This window comes from Nannobrachium achirus (genome assembly GCF_963921795.1).
Source record: "Nannobrachium achirus genome assembly, chromosome: 19".
Taxonomy (NCBI): domain Eukaryota; kingdom Metazoa; phylum Chordata; class Actinopteri; order Myctophiformes; family Myctophidae; genus Nannobrachium; species Nannobrachium achirus.
In genome coordinates this window covers 37,546,215-37,571,070 of record NC_137826.1, presented here as the reverse complement: position 1 = coordinate 37,571,070, position 24,856 = coordinate 37,546,215, and the positions used below count along the sequence as shown (strand labels likewise).

Sequence of the window (24,856 nt, the reverse complement as noted above, 5' to 3'; positions counted from 1 at the left end):
TCGATTCCACTGATAAATACTGTGAAAATAGCCTGCTCGACCCCAGGATAATGGATTTTGATTATGGCGATAATATTGTAAATCACAATTTCTTTTGTCACAATAATCATGATAGGACATTTTCATATCATCCCATCCCTAACCCCCCCCCCCCCCCCCCCCCCCACCCTTCCCAGGTCTGTGGAGGAGAGCTTCAACATGTCAGACGAGAGCGGGGGTCCCAGTCTGGGCGTCGCCCGCAAGAAGAAGATCGCCATCGGGGTGATCTTCCTGCTCTCCCCCGACCCCGAGGAGAACAGCCGCTTCCAGGAGTTCTTCTTCTCACACTTCCCTCTCTTCGAGAGCCACATGAACAAGCTCAAGAGCGCCATCGAACAGGTGCGTGTCTGTGTGTGTGTGTGGGGGGGTGGGGGGGGGGGGGTGTTGAAGGGTGTGCTGTCTACATACTGTATACACACTGTGGAGCATGCATGCAACAACGTGGATCTAGCTCCTGCATGCTAATTAATTTTCTATGTAGCATTTAAGAGCTAAATGCCTCTGCCTCTTGTGTCGAATAATGATTGCAATGTGTTGAGCGAGCACCTGTGTGTGTGTGTGTGTGTGTGTGTGTGTGTGTGTGTGTGTGTGTGTGTGTGTGTGTGTGTGTGTGTGTGTGTGTGTGTGTGTGTGTGTGTGTGTGTGTGTGTGTGTGTGTGTGTGTGTGTGTGTGTGTGTGTGTGTGTGTGTGTGTGTGTGTGTGTGTGTGTGTGTGTGTGTGTGAGTGACACCAGAACCAGAACCTTTTATTAAAGAAACTTTTAAAAGCATGTTAAAAACAAACTTCCATTCATTTCCATCAGCAGCACCTTGTTCTGCCTCTTTCCTCATTGCTCCTTTCTGGGGTCATCTTCACGGTACTGGGGCGGCCATACTTAGCTTAGGGGGCAAAGAGGCCATCTGGTGAATCAGAAGGCCGCTCAGCATCATACAGTACATGTTGATGTGTCCGTGAGCAAGACACCTGACCCCTAACGACTCCCCCGAGAGTGTTCATCATAAGCACCTGAACAGCCATCAGCTGGGTAAAGCTGAAACTGAATTTCCCCTGTGGGAATCATTAAAAGCTCCTTTCTATTATCGCCTGGGACGGACGCCTCCGTCTCTGATGTCCACTTAGCGGTTGAGAAGACGTATGCCGCTGCTGTCGGTAACGAGAGGAGCCGCTGTCAGACAGATTGAGTGGTCAATGACCATACCTTGTATTCCTGTGGTTCTGTTTACTGGTGTCTGGCAGTGGCTGCCCGGGGCCTTCTCTGGACCACTGCCCGGTGCCCTCCCACTCCTCCTCCGCACATTCCTGGCCCCGTCCACTCTCCCTCAGGCATGTGTTTGTATGTGTGCACTGCAGCCTCAGTGGTGGGGTTTTCTAAAAATATTTGCTGCGTGTGTGTGTCATTCCCAAGGCCATGAAGATGAGCCGGCGGTCAGCTGATGCCAGCCAGAGGGCCTTGGCTTACAGCCGCATGGTGGACGGACTCAACGAGTTCAGGTAGGCCACGCTCCACTCCTGCACGCACGCACGTACACACACACACACGTATACACACACACACACACACACACACACACACACACACACACACACACACACACACACACACACACACACACACACACACACATACAAACACTCTCTCACACTCAATCAGTTTTAAAATGTGTTTAAAATGTAGCAGCTCTGTTTATACAGTATGTGCAGTATCTCTCTAATGAAACTTTTCATACTGTTTTCCCGCGAGGCTAAACAAACAAACTTCTATTATACACACAAAAACATAATTTGGCTTTTGTCCAAAGCCAGGCCACTGCCAGCTATTTGTGAACTGAAAGAAGATCGCTGCCATTCATTGGGATGAGCGGCTGCCAAACTGTCACTCATTCACTCACTGTCAGTTGTTAAAATGCTACTCTTCATGCAGTCACTATGTGCACTATGAGGTACAACACTATCATTCTCTCATTGCGGGCTCACCGAATCCCGATTTCAACCCTGCGTGCTGACACACTAAATCCAGGTGCTATATTTATGTCCTATGTACCTTCTATATAAATCTGATTGGAAACTTGCGTGGCAAGCAAGCAGTCACAAGGGCAGGGGGTTCATTTTCCCGGGTGCCAGTCATCGCCGTCGAGGAGTTTTGATTTATTTACGATGGCTCATAATTTCTTTTCCTGGAGCGAATGATACTGCAATGTCAAGGGAAAAAAAATGGCTGTTTGTCAGTGTTGGGTAACCTTACTTTAAAAAGTAACTTGTTACGTTACAGGATTACCGCCTTTAAAAAGTGTTCCGTTACCTGCAGTAATGCTTTCGAGGTCGACGTGACCGGACGCCGTCAGGCCAATATATTTCCCACACGCATGCGCAGGAACGGCACAGAGTTATAGGCTATACGAGTGATGACGTGCCATAACCTATCTAATCAAATGGCTGTTACTTGCATAACAAGTTTACCAGGTTTATCAGTGAGTGGTGGCCTTGCGCATCCCCCAGATTCACAAGCCCAATAAATGACCGTCCCCCTTGAAAAGAAAACACCAAAGCACCACTGGTTACCTGTAACATAAGTTGTTCGATAATTTTTGCGTTACCGACAATTAAAACCCAGTGCAGCCCACCCGGAGTGTTGTGGGCTAATTTACATTGATGTTGATCTCCTCTCCAATAAATCCAAAAATAGTATGTTGGTGGTGATAATTCAATCTTACGCCTTATTTATGCTTAGTTGCTCGCCGGACGTGTTTTGCACTGAAAATGGCCGATCCACAAACTCACAACGCATCGCTCTATGGCGCGTTGTGAGCTGGTAGATCGTCTATTTTCGAGCAAGACATGATATGTGTAACCATTAACCGAGTATAAATCAGGCTTTTATCATCGTCGTAAAGTCAGGCTAAAAAAAAAACGGCAGTGGAGGTTACCACTATGGGTCAGGGTTTCTCTGCCCCATCCCGTGGGAGGTGAGGGGGATATGGTAGAAGGACGCTCAGAGAGGGCAGGGACACGAGGTGACACGAGGGTTCTGTAATTCTGCTCCCAGTGACTGAGGTGTCACAGTAGTCAATGATTGATGAGAGACACACGCACACGCATATACGCTCTTTGTCACTGGCATATGACATATTAATCCTCTGACCTTCCTTACAAATTCACATAGTGTTGGTTATAATCCGAAACCTAATCAAGGTTACTAATGACATGTAGAGTTCCCTTAAGGACTGAGGAAAAAATCCAATTCGGTATTTCTAGTGAGGAAGGTAGGTTAAAGAAAACACCGTAGCATTTAGAATTACAAATAAACAAATGTTGTAAAAAGAAATATAAGGGGGGGGAAAAAATGACATTTTCCTGACATGTGTATGTCAACTGTAAGATGACGGAGCATCAGAACCATGTGATGCCACCATGGGGCACCAAATTGGTGGCTGTGGAGGTCTACCCCACACACTGCATGTGGTATTATTGGATGTCTTCTTCAGATGACAACACAGTTTAATTGTCACTCAAATGAGATGTGAGAACATAATGTCCACTGCAGAGGGCAAATACTTCCATCCAGTTCTCAGGAGGATACATCGAGTGAGGGAACACAGCCCTGAAATATATCCTAGGAGTCCCTGGTTTAACCCATTAACTCATTGAGTGCCAATCCCGAACTAGTTCGGCTTTATTATCGCATCCCACAGTGCCGATCCCGAACTAGTTCGGCTTTTTAATAAAAAATCAAAAAAAAAATTTTTTTTTTTGTCCTCTGCTTACAGAGGACGATATTTGCCGATATTTGCTGATATTTACCATCCACTCCAATGCAATCCAGGATCTTTAGAGCTCATTTTCTCTGTTTTTTCTCCCATGCATTAGGTGTGCAAGGTTTAATCATGGCTAAGTTGACGAAAATCTAAATCTAAAATGCTTGGTAGCCAATAGCTAACTTCAAGCTAACTTCATCCTCTTCCTGTACATGCTCAAAGGAAAGTGTTCTGGCAAGTCATGGCTCCAGGGCTTGGGCATGCATTACCAGCATATCTCCATTATTCTCTGGTCACTGGGCGCCCTCTAGTGGTGATAGGCTGGCATTAAATGAGTTAAGACCTGAGACTGATTCTACAAATGCCTTCTAAATCGGTAGTTCCCAAACCTTTTTGTGCCGAGGACCCCCAAATCGAGGGAGCCTGTCGACGCTGGTGAATGTTAACCTCTATGCCTAAACCTAACCCTAAGCCTAACCTCAGTAACCGTGACGTGGGTGAATAGCTAACCTGCCGACTCACTTAGTCGAAATGATGGGACGTAGGAATAGCGAGATATCCCCCGAATTGATTTGCATTTGGCCGTGGACCCACCCATCTGAAAATCTTTTGTCCCAGGGAGGGACCCCCAGAAGAGAAGATGTATGTGTTGGAAAAAAAATCTAAATGATGTGACGCACTGTGAGCTTGTAGATCTGCTATTTTTGAACAGCCAACGCTAAAATCTAAAATGACACGGAGGCTTTCCTGGTTTCAAGAGGAATGGAGTGTGGTCGAGGGGTCTTTCCATGTGTGAGGTGCAAGGTTGGCTCAAGTTTCGTGCACACATCTTTGTGTGAGTTGTTATGCAAGTGAACGCATGCGACACGTGAAAGGTGCATGCATGTGTGCATGCACTGTGCAAATATGCGTGTGGCCGCCGTCTGCCATGCTGCTTGTGACAGGGCCCTCGCCACACGCGCTGGCCGGGCTGCTCCCCATCTAAGGTACTCACTCCCATTGCGGCAGTCAGTCATATGCTCACTGGCAACCGGCCACAGCAACCCTAGCTTCTGGAGTGGCAACCCTATCTGCCTCAGACACTGGCTGTTAGCACCAGAATAGTAAATAATATGCGGATGCCAGCATGAGCAACGTTATTGCCCGGGACAAACAAAATATCTTTTTAAATCACACCTTGAGAGCTATGGCTAAATATATGCATTGCCAGCCCTGCAGCTTTTTTGCCATCAGACCCCCTTTGAGATCATGGAATATTACTTAGGGGACACAGGGCACAACGGCTGCTGACGCTTTTATGACGTAGATCGGGGGCGGGGCGGCACAAATACCCACGCAGTCGGGCACCGATAGGTTCCGTTGGCACAGGCACGCGTACATAAAACCAAAGTTCAAAGCCTGTAATGAGGTCAGAAATGCATGAATGAGCCGAGCAGAGTGGGGGGGTTAAGACTGCTCATCGAGCCAAACGCGTCACGGCCATCGCAACGTCATGTGCCAGGCTCCTTAAAGTTCACCTGAACAGCTGGGGTACCGTGTAACATTAGACCTCCCTCCCAAGCTGGCTCAGCCTCGGGCGTCTGTCCATCTGGGTGTTTTTAATAGTCTCGTACACACCAAACATTTCTCACAACAGGGGTGAAGTGGGGCGTATTACAGTCAGGGCCAACTCAACTTAAATGGCATTGGATAGGGGGGATGGGCATTAGGTTATTCGATACGCCTCAGATAAACTCTTTCTTGCTCTGACGACGCAACGAGATGTTCAGACAATCACGCGCATCGAGAGAGGTGTGTGGGGGGGATAGATTGAATTTGAGTGACAAGTGACAATTCGCTGCTTTACTTGGCTATGCCCCCGCAGCAGAAGACGGGCATGGTGCGCTACTGCTAGAAACTGTTTACTGTGCTCACCTTCCTAGGGCAAGGGTTGGGGGTGGGTCATATTTCGGGGAGGCTGGGAGGCTCCACAACAAGTTGCTCCTACAGTAGGTGGAAGGTCTCTTACGCAAGTGGTTGACACCTGCATGCTTCCCCAGCACCGGAGCCCCCAGCAGCACTTGTTCTGTCAGTAGGGGGTTGTCTCAGGTCAGCCAGGTTGACAGTTAAGCCTGGATCAGAGTCTACGGTGGAGAGCTATCCACCGCAAATTTGAGGTGGAAAGCTTTCCACCTCAAGTCAGAAAATAAGTGCAGGCCATCATAGTACGCCGCGGTGGAGTCCTATTCACCGTGACTGACTAGTCTAGATTGACCAATCAGTGAACGGGGTGTAGAGCCTGTCTGTCTGATAGTAAAAACAGAGAGATGTGTTGGGACTCGCGGTGGAAAGCTCTCCACCGCGAGGAATGATGTAACGTTGTAGTTTCATGACTCAAAAAGACTCGAAAAGACTACACCGCGGTGGATAGCCTTCCACCGCGGACCCGACTATGATCCGGGCTTTAGGTGTCAAATGAACAGCGGTTGTACTACCTGCCTGGTTAGTGGTTGCCTGGATGCACCGGCATTCAGCTTGGGAAGCGACGCAGCCTTTTAGTGCCGGGCAGTCATCTGGGTAAAGGGCTGTAGTGTACACACACCCGCTTGACACACCCTGAGGAAGACTTTGACTATCTTGGGAGTCATTTTAATCTGTATTTGCATTTGTATTTGTATTTGAGACTGTAGAGAGACAGGAAAGCTAGGGCAGAGAGAGAGAGAGAGAGGGAGAGACATGCGAGACATGACAGGAGTTGGATTCAAACACAGGTCCTGGCAGTGCACTAACTGTCTGAGCCACCAGGCACCTCATGTTTGTTTTTTCTGATGTTTCTACTCATGTTATTGGGTCAGAGGATCTTGTTGAGGACGTCGACTGCAACATAACTTTTTAAGCACCATGGAGCCAGCGTCAGTGGAGCGGGGGCCAGTAACACTTCAGAAAGTAGAGATTCTGGAAGTCAACTTCACGCATCAAACTTCATTGTGCGAAACTTGGGACCTTTAAATAGTGTGAAACTTGGACTTGACAGTCCACACAGTAGCCGCAGTGGCCGGCTGACCCCCGCAGGCTGTAGCTTGCACTCTGGGCTGCCAGCTGTGGCAGCCATGGCGGGGGCCACGGCGTTCCTCAGTCTGCTCACGGTGCATATTTCAGCTCTGATTTATCTATTTATGTATTTATTACGCCCTGATTCCCAGCATTCCTGGAGCTGCAGAGATTCTCCCTCTGCCTTGTGTGTGTGTGTGTGTGTGTGTGTGTGTGTGTGTGTGTGTGTGTGTGTGTGTGTGTGTGTGTGTGTGTGTGTGTGTGTGTGTGTGTGTGTGTGTGTGTGTGTGTGTGTGTGTGTGTGTGTGTGTGTGTGTGTGTGTGTGTGTGTGTGTGTGTGTGTGTGTGTGTGTGTGTGTCAAAGGTTGGCCTTCTGCCGAGACATGCCCCCCACACACACACACAGACACACACAAGTGTACACACACACGCCACCACACTGGAAACTCCAGTCATCCTCAATAGACAAACGACACCAGATGACACACGCACACACAGAGCCATGCAGACATGCACACACACACATACGTACACACGTACAGGAATACTGTACATATTTACGTGTCGCGGATGCATGTGTGCACGCACTGTAGTCTGTTAGGAACACACACACAAATGTGCGTGTAGTCGTGTACATACTCTCTTGCTCTCCCTTTCTCACGCACGCACACACACACACACACACACACACACACACACACACACACACACACACACACACACAGGGTCTCCCTATGCCACAGTGCAGACAGCAAAACCCTGTGAGCTGAGATCTCTTTTGTTCGCCCCCAGAGACAATAACATATCTGTTCTGTCTCTCTCTCACTTTGCTGCGTCTATGCACCCGTCTCTGTTCTTTTCTTTTTCTCTTTCTTTCACTCCTTGCCTCCTCTCGTTGCTTTTCTCAATTTAATCTCTCCCTCTCTCTCTCCTCCTCCACTCTGTCGCTCCCCTCCCCTCCCCTCACTCTCATCCATCCATCCATCCCTCCCTTGCAGGACGACCATCTGTGACCTGTACACCATGCCCCGGGTGTCTGAACCCGTCTGGCTGACTATGATGTCTGGAGCCCCGGAGAAGAACCAGCTGTGTGGCCACTTCATGCGGGAGCTCTCCCTGCTGATGGAGCAGGCCTCCAAGAACCAGTTGAGTGACACAGGGACACAAAACGATATTTCTTTTTCAGGCTACAGTATATGAAAACAGCTGCCGCACAAGCTCACGGCACGTTGCATTGCGACGTATCGTGAGCTTGAAGATCGCTGTTTTCATCCATGGCCTAATACATATCAATTTGGGGGTTGTCGAAATGTTTGAGAACCACAGCTCAAAACTACCCTTAACTCGGATAAATTAGACATGTTTTGGGTGCTGTATATGTCTTTATGCTCCAACACCTACGGCACATACGCCATGCTATACACATTGCCTGGCCTTAGGCTGACATACATTGGTAGGTTCATAGTTTAATTCTCTACTGTATGTCTGTTGACAGAGAGAGAGAGAGAGAGAGCAAGGAAAGAGACCGCATGCACTGTTTTTGAGCACCACTAATAAAACGCCTTGTTCGCTCATGAACACAAACAGCAAGGGGAGAGACAGACACACACTTGTCCCTCTCTCTCTCACACACACACACACACACACACACACACACACACACACACACACACACACACACACACACACACACACACACAATACACAGTTCCATACACACAGTCGCTGCATGGTCTCTCATAACCCCATAGTAGCTTTTCTTGCATTATAGAGAGTTGCAAGTGTGAAGAATCTCTGGCAAATGTCTGGACGGTCATTGTTGACATTATAAAGGCGAGCCAAAGCACTGTGGATTGTACATAAAGTGAATTGGTAGAAAGGTCTTTCATAGAACCCCACCAGAACCGTCATCCACTTCAACTGTGTAGCTGCAACTATCGATTACTTGAATAAAAAATATATCGATGAGTAAATATATACTAATGAATTCATATACTTGAACATTTTTGAATAGATTTTTTTTTTATAGGTAGACCACCATTTCATACTCATACCGCTGCTCGGCGGTGTGCGCAAAAACATAGCCGAATAAATTGCCGATCTACAAGCTTGTGATGCGATGCGTTGGGAGATTGTAGTTCTGCCAACTTCAATATTTTGTAGATCTGCTATCTTATATCGTATTTTAAAAAGAGAAAGAATTGATATTGTTTATATTTTATTAAACCAATTAGTTCAATTAACTATTGCACCCCATACACCAGCCTTTAGCTGTATACTGTACTATAGACATGGCTCCTTCCAGTTTGAGAGACAGAACTATATGGAGACTGTTTCATTTGACTTCTCTGGAAAAACGTCACATTCCAGTTGAAGTCAGTCAGCAGCTCATGACCGCTGGATATGATGACTACCACTGTTTGATCAAGGAAATCACAAACTGTGAATCATGAGACAGGAAGGGAAGCAGACACTTGCGGTCACGGCTGAGAGGCGACTCACACTGTGTGTGTGTGTGTGTGTGTGTGTGTGTGTGTGTGTGTGTGTGTGTGTGTGTGTGTGTGTGTGTGTGTGTGTGTGTGTGTGTGTGTGTGTGTGTGTGTGTGTGTGTGTGTGTGTGTGTGTGTGTGTGTGTGTGTGTGTGTGTGCGACTGTACGCTTGCACGCCACACTCACTATATGTTGCAAGAAAGCATCTGACACGATATGTGTAGTAAATGTAGTCATCTGATCAAGTATGAGTAAAAAAGTAAGTAATAGATGAGCAATAGATTGGACTGAAGATGAAACAACTTAAGCCCTGTTTTAATCTTCTTGTATTGAGTGAAAACAACAGCTCCACAAGCTCACAACACATCACAAAGATCCACAGTGCAACACATTGTGGGCTTGTAGGTGCGCTATTTTTATTTTAGCTACTGTATATTAGATTTGTCTTTTTATGTTAAAACAATAAGAATAAATTACTAATAATACAACATTTGTAGATAATGACATGCCCAAAATGCCAGGTAGAAATGTGTTTGGAAAGAGTGGTTAGAAAGTGTTTAGAAAGACTGTAAGTCTATATTATGTAATCTTTGCTCAGACCATTATCACCTGTGAAGCTTGAAAATCAAGAAGGGTTTAGTTGTCGCTCACTCATACAGGTACAACCAGCGACATTTTGGTGGGATGTCCTGCAGAGACTGTGCCAATACAACTTCATAATAACACAATCTAAGGTCTCTAAGTGTGCCGTCTCATAGGCCAGTGGTTCTCAACCTGTGGGTCAAATTATTTTGGGGGGTCCCAGATGATTAACTTGATGTGTAACATTGTTTTCTCACTCAACAGTAAACAAACCAACATAAAGTTTAAGTGTGTAGAGGGTATCTGCACATTCCTAAAGTGACAATTTAAGGACATTAAATACCTTTTTAGTACCTCTGGTCAAACATTGGTCAAATTGTCATATATTAGAGGCCGAAATTGTGAAAATAGCCGATCTACATGCTCACAACGCCTCGCAGGAATAAATCAAGTCAAACTAAATGTAATGCCAACTCCTACAATTCCAAGTGCTTGTGCAAGGTGGGGGGTCCCCAGTTAAAATATGATTATTTTGGGGGTCGCGGCCTGAAAAGGTTGAGAACCACTGTCATAGGCGACAGACTCCGGCCGCACAGTGTTGGTACTTGTTGGACGATCCTCATGTGCCCCACCTGCATCTTCTCCAGGACGACACCTGACAAATTGTCAGCCAGTTGACCTCACAGCTAGCTTACATTCAGCTGTGGTTATTGTGTCGCATTGTCTCCCGTAGCGCTCCCTTCTAACCGACTGCCCGCCCTTCTTATCGTCCCGCAGGTTCCTTCCGGCGTTACTGACAGCCATCCTGACCAATCACCTGGCCTGGGTGCCCACCGTCATGCCCAACGGGCAGCCGCCCATCAAGATCTTCCTGGAGAAGCACTCCTCGCAGAGTGTTGACCTGCTGGCCAAGACACACCCCTATAACCCGCTGTGGGCACAGCTAGGTAACACACACACACACACACACACACACACACACACACACACACACACACACACACACACACACACACACACACACACACACACACACACACTCACTTACTGTATAATGAGAGGTATAGAGAATCTCTGTGTTTATTAATTGACAAAATGTGTACTTTTTGTGCTCTGTTCCACCCAAGATAGATTTTATCAGCATTGAGCATATAGATCATTGGTTCCCAAAATGTTCAGATCGAGATCAAAAAGAGAGTTTAGACGTTTGCCCGGTAACTAAACTAGTGAAAATAGCAGATCTACAAGCAACCAACGCGTTGCTTCGCGTCACGCTGCAAGCTTACACTTCAGCTCGCAACTTCAAAATAATATATATATTTTTTTAATTTATGGACTTTCTTACATTTGCCTGTTTGTTTGTTTTCAAATGTTTGAAAGTATTTTAAAATGTTTTAATAGAAGGGAAAAAAATGAGTCGTGACCCATAAAAATGTTCCCACGAACCCACAAATGGGTCCTGACCCGCTGTTTGGGAAACAGTGATATAGATAATATATCCATTAAAAAATATATATTTTAGAGGGGAAATCAAGCTGCTTTGAGACAGACACTATACCGGATACGTTACTTAGCTCAACGTTTATTGGCGTCGGAAACATTGCGTTGGCAAAGACTGAAGCATGCTGTGTAACACCTGCTAATTTGAAAATAGATTAAGCGTGTAAATGTATGAATAGGTGTTGATTTATAGATGGGATAGCGACTGATGATGTGTGCCATAAATATCTGACTTTGACAATGGCCAACATTACTCACTGAAATCTCAATGGAAGCCTCTTTCGGACAGTGAGCCGACATTGCCACCTAGTGACCAGTTCAGAAACTGTAGAACTAGAATGAACAATCATCAGTGAATAAAAGCTCAGAATTGTTGCTGGTAATTTAACCATTTACACCCTCTATACTTAGTGAACCAGTAAGACTCCCTAATCGGGAGATAAGCGACCGTTGGTCGCTTATCTCCACAAATATCACAACCTCCACCTCTCACGTCATACGGGTAGCCATAGTTACACCTGGAATGTTGAATCTCCATATATGGAGATAACCTACGCATCACACAAAGTCTGACCTCACCAGCCCATACTTGGGCATGGACGACTTATATCTCCATATACGGAGATGGCCATATATGGAGATACGATGACATCACAGAGTCCACAGCTGATGATGTGGCGTGATGTCATACAATACACAAACAAGCCCTATATAAAGGGCAATTCTCACCAGGGAAGAGAGCATTGCCTGGAATGTTGAATCTCCATATATGGAGATAACCTACGCATCACACAAAGTCTGACCTCACCAGCCCATACTTGGGCATGGACGACTTATATCTCCATATACGGAGATGGCCATATATGGAGATACGATGACATCACAGAGTCCACAGCTGATGATGTGGCGTGATGTCATACAATAAACAAACAAGCCCTATATACTGATGCGATACGATGACATCACAGAGTCCACAGCTGATGATGTGGCGTGATGTCATACAATAAACAAACAAGCCCTATATACTGATGCGGAGATATGAGCAGGGCAAAGGTGTGACGTGTGACCGACCGACCGACCGACCGACCGACCGACGGACGGACGGCCGGTGGAGGTTTTCATAGTAAACTGCTCCCTGACGGTCGCAACTAATACTTGCCCGGGCTCGGCTCTGTACTTAGTTTGTACTTAGTCCGCTCTTTTCTTCTTTCTTTTTTTTTACCTCTACACCAAATCGGTTTTCCCGAAAATAGCCGTCTACAAGTTAACAATGTGTTGCGGCCCATTGTGAGCTTGTGGCAAATGCATCCAGAATCGGGATGCTAGGGTTCAAGTGGTTAATTGCGACCGTAAGGTCGCAGTTTAGTATCAAAACCTCCACCGGCCGTCCGTCACGTCCGTCACGTCACACGTCACACGTCACACCTTTGCCCTGCTCATATCTGGGCTCGTTTGTGTATTGTATGACATCACGCCACATCATCGGCTGAGGACTGTGTGATGTCATCATATCACCATATATGGAGACATAAGTTGCTCATGCCCAAATATGGGCTGGTGAGGTCAGACTTAGTGTGATGCGTAGGTTATCTCCATATATGGAGATTCAACTTCAATGAGTAACCATGGCAAATCACACCGTACACAAATGACCCTTATATAAGACCGGCATTATCTACCGACAGCTGCTATAAGCCAACCCTGGCGATAAGGTCTGAGTCGAAGAAATGCTTCTTTCCTGGCAGGAATTGCCCCTTTATACTGTAGGGCTCGTTTGTGTATTGTATGACATCACGCCACATCATCGGCTGAGGACTGTGTGATGTCATCATATCTCCATATATGGAGACATAAGTTGCTCATGCCCAAATATGGGCTGGTGAGGTCAGACTTAGTGTGATGCGTAGGTTATCTCCATATATGGAGATTCAACTTCAATGAGTAACCATGGCAAATCACACCGTACACAAATGACCCTTATATAAGACCGGCATTATCTACCGACAGCTGCTATAAGCCAACCCTGGCGATAAGGTCTGAGTCAAAGAAATGCTTCTTTCCTGGCAAGAATTGCCCCTTTATACTGTAGGGCTCGTTTGTGTATTGTATGACATCACGCCACATCATCGGCTGAGGACTGTGTGATGTCATCATTTCTCCATATATGGATACATAAGTTGCTCATGCCCAAATATGGGCTGGTGAGGTCAGACTTAGTGTGATGCGTAGGTTATCTCCATATATGGAGATTCAACTTCAATGAGTAACCATGGCAAACTGTCAACTGCCCGTATGTCTTGATAATTGGTAAAACAAACTTTTGGCCTATTTGTGGAGATAAGCGACCAACGGTCGCTTATCTCCCGATTAGGGAGTCTTACTGGTAGAAATATCTTTCTACTGTGTGTGTGCGTGTGCGTGCGTGTGTGTGTGTGTGTGTGTGTGTGTGCGTGCATCAAGGCGATCTCTACGGGGCCATCGGCTCCCCGGTGCGTCTGTCCAGGACGGTGGTGGTGGGCCGCAGACAGGAGCTGGTCCAGAGGCTGCTGTACGTCCTCACCTACTTCATCCGCTGCTCGGAGCTCGTGGAGACGCACATGCTGGACAGCGCCGACGACGAGGCCATCGTCATGCCCGGCACCCTCATCACCACCTCCCTCAGGCAAGGCTTTGTCTTCTCAGGCAACTGTCGCAGACACATTTTTATGGGTCCCTTAAGTCTTTTTTTTGGGTTTCCTACATTTTTAATTATTATCATTTCAAAGCATTTTCAAAAAACATTCCCAAAAAGCTAAAATTTTCATGAATAAAAAAAAGGATGCAATGATTTTTCTAAGTAATTTCATTGATATAAAAGAAAAATCCATAAATTAGAAAACAAATGTTTAAGAAGTAGTGAAAAATCCACAAGCTCTCACAGCGTGGCACGAAGTGACGCGTTGTGAGCTTGTAGATCTGCTGTTTTCACTAGTTTGGGTCCCGGGCAACCGTCTAATTTCTGTTTTGGGTCACAAGCTAAAAAGTTTGGGAACCACTCCTGTAGGTCTCTCACTGAGAGCGTCTTTTAACATCGTCTCGTGGTATGGGAACATCTCAGTTAGAGATAGTAACAAGCTCACACAGTAAGTTAATCGGACAAGTAAGATCATTGGAAACAAACAATTGCAACTTACTGCAGTGAATGTTTTAAATAAGAACATTTTTAAATAACTCTTCCATCCAATCCCAGCCCTTGATCACCACTGCTGCATTATGGGATGCATTTTGTATAGTTTTTAATGCATTTGTGTATTCTATGTATGTTTTTATTGTTGTATACTGACTGACTGCCTGTGTGCCAAAGACAAATGTCCATGTTATGTTAAATTTGATGGGCAATAAAGATTTCTTTACCTTTATCTCAGGAGGGGCGAGGTGGAGGAGTCTGACTACGTCCTGGTGACCGTCCACAAGCCCACCGGTGACTACCTGTCCCAGGGGGTCCAGCAGGGACAGGCAGGGGGGTCCGAGGCCGAGGACAGCAGCTACCGCTCGGACAACAGCCTCCAGAGCAGCACCTACACGGACGCGGGGACGGAGTCTGGCGCCGGGGACACGCCCAAAGAGGAAGATGAGGACGAGGAGGAGGACAAGGAGGACAGCAGCCAGAGCCAGGGGTCCAGGAGCAGCGTCCTCCAGACTGGCTGCGCTGACGGCCATGGCGTCCAGGCCGAGGAGGACCAGCGCGCTGTGACTATCGCGTGTGCCCAAGAGCCGGTGGAGCCCGGCACGCTCAACAAGGAGTCGGGCAGCCCGCCTTGTGCAGAGGCCCGCCTTGAGAATGTGCTGCACGTCGGTTCGGCCTCCCCCAGGGAGCGGGTCTGTGCGCTCGTCGCGGCAACCCAGAGTGACCCGGAGCTCCCGGAGCCGTCTTCTTCTGTCCTTGCCGGACAGGAGGGTAAGGACGGCGAGGTCAAGACCTGGGGGCAAGAGGTCGGCGACGCAGCGTTGCGGACCCAGCCCATCAACATGCCGGGTCCCCGCTCCTTGGGGACAACCCCGGAGAAGAAGCCGCCAGATAAGCCGGTACCGGGGACGGTGGCGGGGAACCCTATGAGCGGCCCGATGGCACTGCTCCCAGAGGAAGAGGAGCCGACCACAAAAGTCACCTTCCTCATCGGAGACTCCATGTCTCCGGAATCGGACACTGAGAGCAGGAGGAGGAGGGTGGAGGATGATTTCAGGAAGCACAAGAAACAGCAACAACAGCTGCTAGCGCAGCAACAGATGCAGCAACAAGCGCAACACTGTCAGCAGCAGCAGAGGGGAACCGATTCAACGACCAGTGGCGTTGCAACGCCGACGGACCAAAGCAAGCAGCAGCAGACCAAGGCGCTACCGGCTCTGCAGCGAATCTCCAGCAAGATGCCCCACCAGCAGTGGAGCCCGCAGTGCATGGACTACAGCGAGGAGTTCGACGAGTACTACAGCCCGGAGAACCCAGTGGAAACCAGGACTATAGACGACGTTGCCAGACAGCGTCCCGAAGCCAGCGCCACGGACAAGACCCACAAGGAGCTGCTGGACCCCTCGGGAGCAACTCTCCCTGCGGGTCCCGGCAGCTTAACGGGTCCTGGTTCTCCCCGACAGGGACTACATGGGGGGTTGGATTCAGGCGTGGGTTTGGAAAGTAGAGAGATGGGGCTTAAAAAGGGTGAGTCTACTGCGACGGAGGTCTCGGGCGGGGGCAGGTCCGGCGTGGGCGATGCAGAGGCTGACCGTTGCCGGAGTTTTTCCACGGAGCGTGAGAAGGTGTTTGTCTTGTCCGGCGCCATCATTCCCCAGGAGGGCAACGGCAACGATAACAAAGGGGACCAAAAGAAGACGGGGCCCATCAACGACTGGGAGATCCCACGCAACGTGAGCTCAGACAGCGCTCTGGGGGACAGTGAGAGTGAGGAGACGGAAGACTGGCAGGAGGAAGTACGCATTCCCTTCCCTGGGTAAGAAAGACGCACGCATCAATACAAGACACCCACTAATGCAGTCAAGAACATGCACACTCACTCTCGCACAGTATTTCACTCACGCGCTTTCTCTGTCACACATCCTTTCTCACAGACGTGTGCACTCTCCTCTTTTTCTTTCAGTGCTCAAGCAGACACTTCTGACAACCAAACTCACCGAAAGTATCGTTCTATTTTTCCGTCAACAGGGCAAAGCTGGTGGAGCACTACTCCAAGCCAAGCATTGCCAACTTTGGCAGGTCACTGTTCGGAGGGTACTGCCCCACCTACGTGCCAGACTTTGTCTTGCAGGGCTTGCCCAGCGACGAGAAGCTACGTCAGGGACTCATGGCTGAATTATCCCATGCTGTACAGGTAAAATCTGTTGATTTTTTATTCGTTTTACAGAATCACTGTAAGTCACTGAAGCGTGATTATGGATCCCACTGGGAAAGATGGATGGAAACGGCATAGAGCGCTCGTTTTCAGTTATTGTCCACGACATTGCAAGCGGCGCGAAGGCCAGCGGACCTTGGTCCTGCTCTTCGCGCCCGAGCGCCGCAGGCGCGAGTGCCCGCGAAGAGCGGGCCAGGGCCGGCCGCGCGAGTTACGAAGCCGTGGTGAATGCAATCGTTATATTTATTACGGCCTGGGCAAGCGCACGATAAACGCCATGATAATTGGGTTTTGGTGAACCTCGCGCGGTCCAAGTGACTACAACGGAGCGCTCCCTACGTCCGGTTCAGCCAATCACAAGCTTCAAAAATGAGTCCGGGCGTGGTTATCCATCTTTCCCAGTGGGATCCATAATCACGCGTCACTGAACAATGTAGACTTTGACAGAAATGTGTGTGTGTGTGTGTGTGTGTGTGTGTGTGTGTGTGTGTGTGTGTGTGTGTGTGTGTGTGTGTGTGTGTGTGTGTGTGTGTGTGTGTGTGTGTGTGTGTGTGTGTGTGTGTGTGTGTGTGTGTGTGTGTGTGTGTGTGTGTGTGTGTGTGTGTGTGTGTGTGTGTGTGTTTTTACAATTGCAGAGTATGCTCCATCGCTTTTAGTTTATTTGACAGAAACCTTGTCCTTGACCGCTGGCAGTGGTGATTACACTTGATGAACTGACTCTGCTATGTTTCTGTCCACAGCATCCGGTACTGGATGAGCCCATAGCGGAGGCTGTCTGCATTATAGCAGACACAGACAAGTGGACGGTGCAGGTGGCCAGCAGTCAGAGACGAGCCACAGACATCACCAAGCTGGGGAAGGAGGTGCTGGTCTCCAACCTGGTCTCCTGTCTGCTGCACTCCACTCACCAGCTCTACAAACTCAACCTTTCACCCAACTTTGTAAGTGACATTCTCTCTCGCTATTGTATCTCACTCACTCACTCACTCACTCACCCACCAATTTTGCACATTTAAAGCAGGATTCCTTTGGGCAGTGCTCGTTATTTGCAAACTCACTTGTCGGTTTACAAAAACATAAAAACAGAAAAGAGATCAAAATCAGCATCAGATTTTTCTAAACTGCACTGATATGTTTCCTACCTCTCCTCAGTGCATTGCTTCTACTTTGGTTTCTAACCAAGTGTCTCTCTTGTTTAGTGTATAATGCACCTTGAGGACAGACTTCAGGAGATCTACTTTAAAAGTAGGATGCTGGCGGAGTATTTGAAGGGACAGACCAGAGTCCATGTCAAAGAACTTGGCATGGTCCTAGGGTAGGTTACCATCTATGTTTATCACTGTTTTGTCAATCCATAACCGTGCCTTGTGTAGAGATTCAAAAAAGAAAGACACAATAATTGGAATGTAATAGTACAGTGCAAAATAATTGTCATTAACTATAGATTTTGAGATTATTATCCTTATCCTCTTTACTTATATAAACAATATACTTGCAAATCAGCATACTTCTTCTGTGCTTACTCATTGATCATGTCCTAATCCTGGTTCTTTTATTATTCCAGGATTGAATCTAGCGACCTCCCCTTGTTGGCAGCAGTGGCAAGCACTCACTCGCCCTATGTTGCTCAGATCCTGCTTTAGACTGCTACAGCACCAAGGCCCAAAGTGGGAACGCATTCAGGCACATTGGTGCAACTTTGACCCTCAAATGGCCGTCCATGTTCCATGCTGGCACCACAGCAGCATCCTGCTCTGCTCTGTATACCGATGCTGTTTGAGGCTACACAGAGAGCCTGGGAAGATCACAGATCCTTGGACCGGGACCACAGCCAGAACCTCTTCTCACCAGAGACCGCTGTTGGGATGTCTGCTTGATGCCACTGACTCTGGTGCAGTACCGTATGTTGTACCACTAGGGGGAGGCAGAGTCACAGAGACCACCATCACAAAACTGAAACGAGGCTTTTGCTAATGACATAAGCGTACCTTACTTGACATTCACGTTGTTTTTGAATGTTTCTTTTAACGACAAGACTTTTGTTTTTCACATAAAAGCCAAAGACTTAATGTTATCCCTGTTGAGAATGAAAAATCCAGATATCTGAAACAATGGATCTGATTTCTACAGTTTCTTTTCCAGTACAATCTTATTACCCAGCCATAGGAAGCAAAGGATGGGAATGGGATGGACTTTGACATTTACTTCATAGTAAATATCATTGTGAACATTATCAATCTCACTTTATGCCAATTATTTTCATTTATCTTCATGTATTTGTTTACAAGTGAACTTTCCCTGACATATTATAATGGGAGGTTTCTCTTTGTTAAATTACATTGCACGCCTCCATGAATCCTGACTTTTTAAAAGCCTAATTTCAGGCCACGTGAGGGTAATCAATGCACACACACAGTGATTCTCTTTTTCTTTTTTTTTTGTCAACAAACTGGTTTTGAAATGGCTCAAGGTGGCTTTGACATTCTTTTCATACTGTAGGTGCAGCACTACCTCAGATCTCACTGTGGGTAACGGATATTACATGCATTATGGTTGCCCTATAGTAAAAACCCGAGGTACACTTTTTATGCTATTCTAATCAGAGGAATGCCAGAGCAAACTGTGTGTGGACACTATGCTGTGCTATTAATGAATAAAAGGGAGGGCACTATTATTATTATTATTCCTGAAAATGACGGAGGGCGGTGGGTGGCTGCATATTTTTTGCTTGAGAATATAACTAAGAAGGGCCCATTTCTACTGTGGAAGAACGTAAAACAACCATTATCTACGTATATTTTCAAACCAAAATGCTGAAATATTTTCACACTTTTATAGCTTTGCCACCTTCATGTGATGTTTACGGCCTTCACGCTCACTTGGGAGACGCACGTTGGAAACTACAAGGTGGACATATAGAGGGCAAAATATATACAGTATATATATCAGTATACACTATTTTCAGACATCTTCTCAGACATGATTGATATGCTCATTTTAAACACCAGTACCACGAAACACAAAAACCCTAGTACTACATTAACTTTATTTTATTTTTCTGTTTATAAAATCAACCGTGACACGTGTGTGTGTGTGTGTGTGTGTGTACGTGTGTGCGTGTGTGCGCGTGTGTGTGCGTGCGTGCGTGCACGCGCGCAGGAGGTGTTTGAAGTTATGCCATATAACCAGGGTGCGATTTGCCGGGGGGTCTTTTACCTTTGCAGTAAAATACAGCCCTGCACATGGTGCAATTTTAACCATATTAACCCTAGCATCCCTCTTTCTTTCTTTCTTTTTTTGGCTCTTCATCATAAGGCAAAGAAAGTATTTGGAGCTTAAGTGGTTAAGTATGACATTAGCTTGGTTACACAAGATTTGAGCCGCAGGTTGCAGGTGGTGAACAGCATTGTCGTACCAGGCCGTTTTGGTGTTGTCTACCGTGGCGTGACAAATCCCTCCACCGTGCCCAAATCGCTACATTATGCTGCAAGATTAGAACGTGTCTTTTTACCTCCCTGTTGTCCCCCCCTTCTCCCTCAACATCACAGAGCTGAAGAATGGGCATTCGATGTACGGTTTATGCTAAACTGAATGCTGTCCATTGCTTGTAGTGCAATTATCCACTGGGTATCCCCCCCCTTTCCCCCTTTTCTTCTTTTTTACACGAACCTAAATCGCACCCTGAATATAGCAGTCTTAATGGACGTGTGGCATGAATGCATCCGAGGCTCCAGGAGGTTTTATTTTGCTGGTTAAAATGATGTTTATGTACTTCTTATTGTATGGATGATGCCATGTGCTATTATTACAGCCTCCATTTTGTACAACCCCATGATTACATTGGGAAGATATGAGTTTCTGTTGACTTTCTCCCCCCCCCCCCCCCCCTCCTGTTTTTGTTATATGTATAAATTATTTAGTATGGCTATGGTGTGTGTAATGGCTCATGTAAAATTGTACATATTCAGTTTATTTCCATTTTATTTGTACAGAATGTCTTTAAGAATGGTTTCTTATTGAATTATCTTTTCCCAATTTTATGGGAATGTTGTGCAATAAAGATGCCGATGTTAGGAACTTCAGCATTTTCTTCTTCATTTTATTTTAGATAACCTTTATTTAACCTGTTTTCTTCTTTTTTTTTTTGAAATTTTGAGTGGACAATTATTTTTTACCCCCTTTTTCTTCTTCCAATTTATTAGTTATGCCAATTGATTCAGAGAACACAGTCCCAGTCTGATGGAAATACTAATGTTTTAACCGTCCAGACTAGGGACCCACATGGCCCAATTCTTTTTTCTTTTCAAAGATTTGTTTTGGGGCTTTTTTGCCTTTATTGATATGGGGCTTTTAAGCCGTGACATCATTTTGTAGTCAGACCTCCTAGCAGATTTATTGTCAATATCTGTCCCTCGCTATTTCAACAGATCCGAGACAAAAATAACAACTAAAGTATAATTCTACCACTTTCCTTTCACCAACAAAGAGAAGAAAAAATAGTAAATAGTAAAAATAGTAAAAAGATTCACGGGCGCTGGGGCATTTGGCCCCAAAAGTTCTCCTCTGGCTACAAAATGATGTCAGACTTAACAGCCCCCTAGGATAGACTAACAGGAAATGGGGAGTGACACACAGCAAAGGTCGTCGGGAACAGGATTCGAACCCACGGCATGCTGTCAGGCATCAGAGCCTATTTTAGATGTGGTATGTGCCTGGACTGCTAGGCCAGTGGGCACCCCCACATGCAGGAGTGGCGATTCTTGGTGATTTTTATGCAGATGACACAGTACTCCACAGAAGGAAATTAGTTTCTAGAAAAAGTGCTATTTTAAAATAATGGAAAACATAGGAACATATTTGGGAAAAGTTGTTGGATTACTGTATGCTCCTCCCGCATTGTTTTGTTACATTAGAGTCCTCCTGGACAAAAATAAAAAAGGGTGCCCAGGTGGCAGAGTGGTAAAAAGTCCCTGAATGTTGTGGGTTCTAATCCACCATGGTGCAAGCGGCTTTGTCTGGCGTGCGTCTATGCAAACACATTGTCCTGTGTTTGGGAGAGGGAAGCCAGGTGGGGAGGTTGATATTGGTCATTGCATTGTACTCCTACAGGCCGGGGCACCACCTGCCAGCGGGGAGTGTTGGGAGGGAGGAGTCCTCCTGGTGAGGGCTCCTCACTGACAGTTGAGTCAGTAGGATAGATGGAATAGTTCCCAGCACTCCTTGGGGTGTTTGTCACATTATGTACTGTGTGTGTGTGTGTGTGTGTGTGTGTATATATATATATATATATATATATATATATATATATATATACACGCACGCGCGCACACACACTTTACAGCGCTCAGGGAGCAATTGGGCAACACAGAAATGTGTACTGTGTGTGTGTGTGTGTATATATATATATATATATATATATATATATACACGCACGCGCGCACACACACTTTACGGCGCTCAGGGAGCAATTGGGCAACACAGAAATGTGTGTGGGGAGAGAGTAGTTTCTCAATCAAGAAACTGATAGATTAAAAGAAAGAAAATTAAACTTGAATGGGTCAATAAAAAGAAAGACATGGTGCTGTTTATGTTTATATCCAGAGAATTGATACAATTAGTGACCACTTTAATTGCTGCAGTAGGGGTGCGTCATGATTCCTTAAACCTAATATCCCAACTTCCCAAGACAGATAAAATTCATTTTTTACCAAATAGGTTCTTAATAGATTTGGCTTAAACCTAATAATGGGCAGACTCATATTATTTAAATGTAGAAATCACTTGATAATATGGTTACACTAATGTCTCTATGTTTGTCTTATAGTTTTCTGCTATAAGGGAGAATCTACAAAGGTGAAAACTTGTTTGTTTTTTCTTTATTTGAGATCAAATGGTCAAAGATAAAAGATTTAATAGACTGTTTTACAAACTTGATGACAGCAATCAGTATACAGTGATTTTAATAATTGACAGCATTTCTGATGCCAGTTGGCCCTCTAAATTGACGTTATTTTGGAAGCATGCATGTAATAGCCAAACAGTCCTTCCTCTAATCTAAGTAATTATCCTATTCTAATTATAAGGAAGCAGTTCCAGGCTTTGTTCCCTGACATAACGATTATATTCTGTTTTTCAGCTTTGTGGTATAGGCCTAATCTAAGTTCCCAGAAGCTATCGTTTAGAAAAGACGGCTGAGCTTTGGGGGGTAAAGCAAGCTATAGGGATGATTTCACCAATGCTATAAAAGTCACGAGTTCATAATAGGATCATGTTGATGATCCGATATTGGCCCATTATGAGTAATTTCCGCCCTAGTGGGGATGCATTACCTTTTTATCTGCAGCCTCCTCCACGTGGAGTGAGAGTTACGCAACAGGGTGTCACTGTCAAACCAACCCATACAGTCTGCATTGCCCCCCCCCCATATATAGGCAATGACTTTGATTCTCTTTACATAATAGGATTTTAAATTCCACTTCAATAGTTGCTGGCCAACTGTTACAAAAAAAATCACACCTAGTGTGCAAACATCCCTCTAGCCCAGACCTGGGCAATGTGCGGCCCGGGGGCCGTATGTGGACCTTTGGTTCACTCTGACCGGCCCTTGTAGGGTTAATGGCAAATTACAAAATAAACACATTTTCTCATTTCCTCATGCATTGACTAAAGCTGCATTTCTTTTATTTTGGAAGTGTTTTCTTCACATACATATGGACGCAATGCGTACATCAGGGTGTGTGTGATCATTGGATGTTGTCTCAATAACAAGCAGGTGGTCACAAGTCAAGATGAACATGCCAAAAAGGCTAAAAAAATAAAAAATGAATTGGACTGTCGGAGGTAAAGCCGTGTGTTTAGTTTTCGGGGAGCACTGCCTTTTGGCCCGGCTCTCCATATTTTCTGTTGTTCATGTGGCCCCGTGGAAAACATAATTGCCCACCCCTGCTCTAGCCAGTTACAGCACCTCCTGCGAAGCTTGGTCAATGGGACCCAAACCTTGTGTAGCCAGGCTTACTCATTTGCGAAGAGAAAAGCCTGGGCACGATATGAGGCAGAGAGTGTTCTATGAGGTGGGGCTTCGGCCTTGTGAATTTTCCCGGAAGTTGTCTCTGAAAAAAAGATCCGTTCTACGTCTCCCGCTCCGTCGGTTGTGCTCCCAATAAACATTATCCAAACAAAGCATGTACTCGGACAAAGTTATTAAGAGCAAGATAAGAGCTAGTAGAGCTACAGTACAATACATTTTTGTTTATTTTCGCTGGTGGATGTAAACAGACCCGCACCGCATGACGTAACTTTCCTTAAACGCAGCACTTCCGCCACAACTTCCTGAACAACGCACAGCTCAGGTCGCGCCCAGGGTGATGGGACCCTGGGCGTACAACAAACTTTGAGCTGTTTGTGCGAAGATGTTGGCCACATCTAGGCCAGATGTAGGCCATGCTTCAGTTCACTTAAACCACAGACAACAAACTTTGAGACGTTTTTGCTAAGATGTAGGCCATATCTAGACCACGCTTATTCAGTTTGCTTATGCCCCGAACAACAAACTTTGAGCCGTATAGTGTGTGCCAACGGTGATGCAATTGTAGTCCTTAGCGGCCATATTTTGGGTCAAAACACAGGTGTTTCAATTGTTTGATTGCATAGAACTAATGCTCTACTCCAATCAGAACACCTGTGTAAGGCTGTGTTGACCCAAGAAATGGCCGCTCTTAGAACTACATTTGGCACACCCTATATGTGCCAAGATGTAGGCCACATCTAGGCCAGATGCACGCTTCAGTTTTCTTTAATGCCCCAGACATTTTTTACACGACATTTTACACGTTTTTCCCACCGGTTTTTCACCGGACAAAGCCAGATGTTGGAGCTACTGTATAGCTCCTGTTCCAGGAGCTCCGCTCAAAAAGCGAATAAACAAACACAACATGGATACTTGAATCCCCGTCTCTCCCCCCATTTCCTGTCAGTCTACTGTCCTATCAATAAAGGCATAAAAGCCCCAAAACAAATCTTAAAAAATAAATAAATAAATAACACAAATCAATATATAATTATTTAATTGTAATAATGATTTC

General features: G+C 46.0%; 1 protein-coding gene across 4 annotated transcripts in view; it reads left to right on the top strand.

Moving 5' to 3' along the window:
• Positions 1 to 20,844, top strand: part of fnip1 (folliculin interacting protein 1) — a 60,211-nt gene extending 39,367 nt beyond the window's left edge. For 3 of the 4 annotated variants that reach the window (XM_080749903.1, XM_080749902.1, XM_080749904.1), the window contains 10 exons: positions 177 to 378; positions 1,446 to 1,531; positions 7,821 to 7,967; positions 10,672 to 10,841; positions 13,855 to 14,056; positions 14,799 to 16,376; positions 16,589 to 16,754; positions 17,516 to 17,716; positions 17,975 to 18,090; positions 18,340 to 20,844. In XM_080749903.1, the coding sequence (XP_080606029.1) occupies positions 177 to 378; positions 1,446 to 1,531; positions 7,821 to 7,967; positions 10,672 to 10,841; positions 13,855 to 14,056; positions 14,799 to 16,376; positions 16,589 to 16,754; positions 17,516 to 17,716; positions 17,975 to 18,090; positions 18,340 to 18,418 (2,947 nt within the window). In that variant the 3' untranslated portion in view covers positions 18,419 to 20,844. Of the gene's footprint in view, positions 1 to 176; positions 379 to 1,445; positions 1,532 to 7,820; positions 7,968 to 10,671; positions 10,842 to 13,854; positions 14,057 to 14,798; positions 16,377 to 16,523; positions 16,755 to 17,515; positions 17,717 to 17,974; positions 18,091 to 18,339 lie in introns of those variants that run through there. The other variant, XM_080749905.1, reaches the window with a different exon arrangement.
• The last annotated feature ends 4,012 nt before the right edge of the window (positions 20,845 to 24,856 follow it).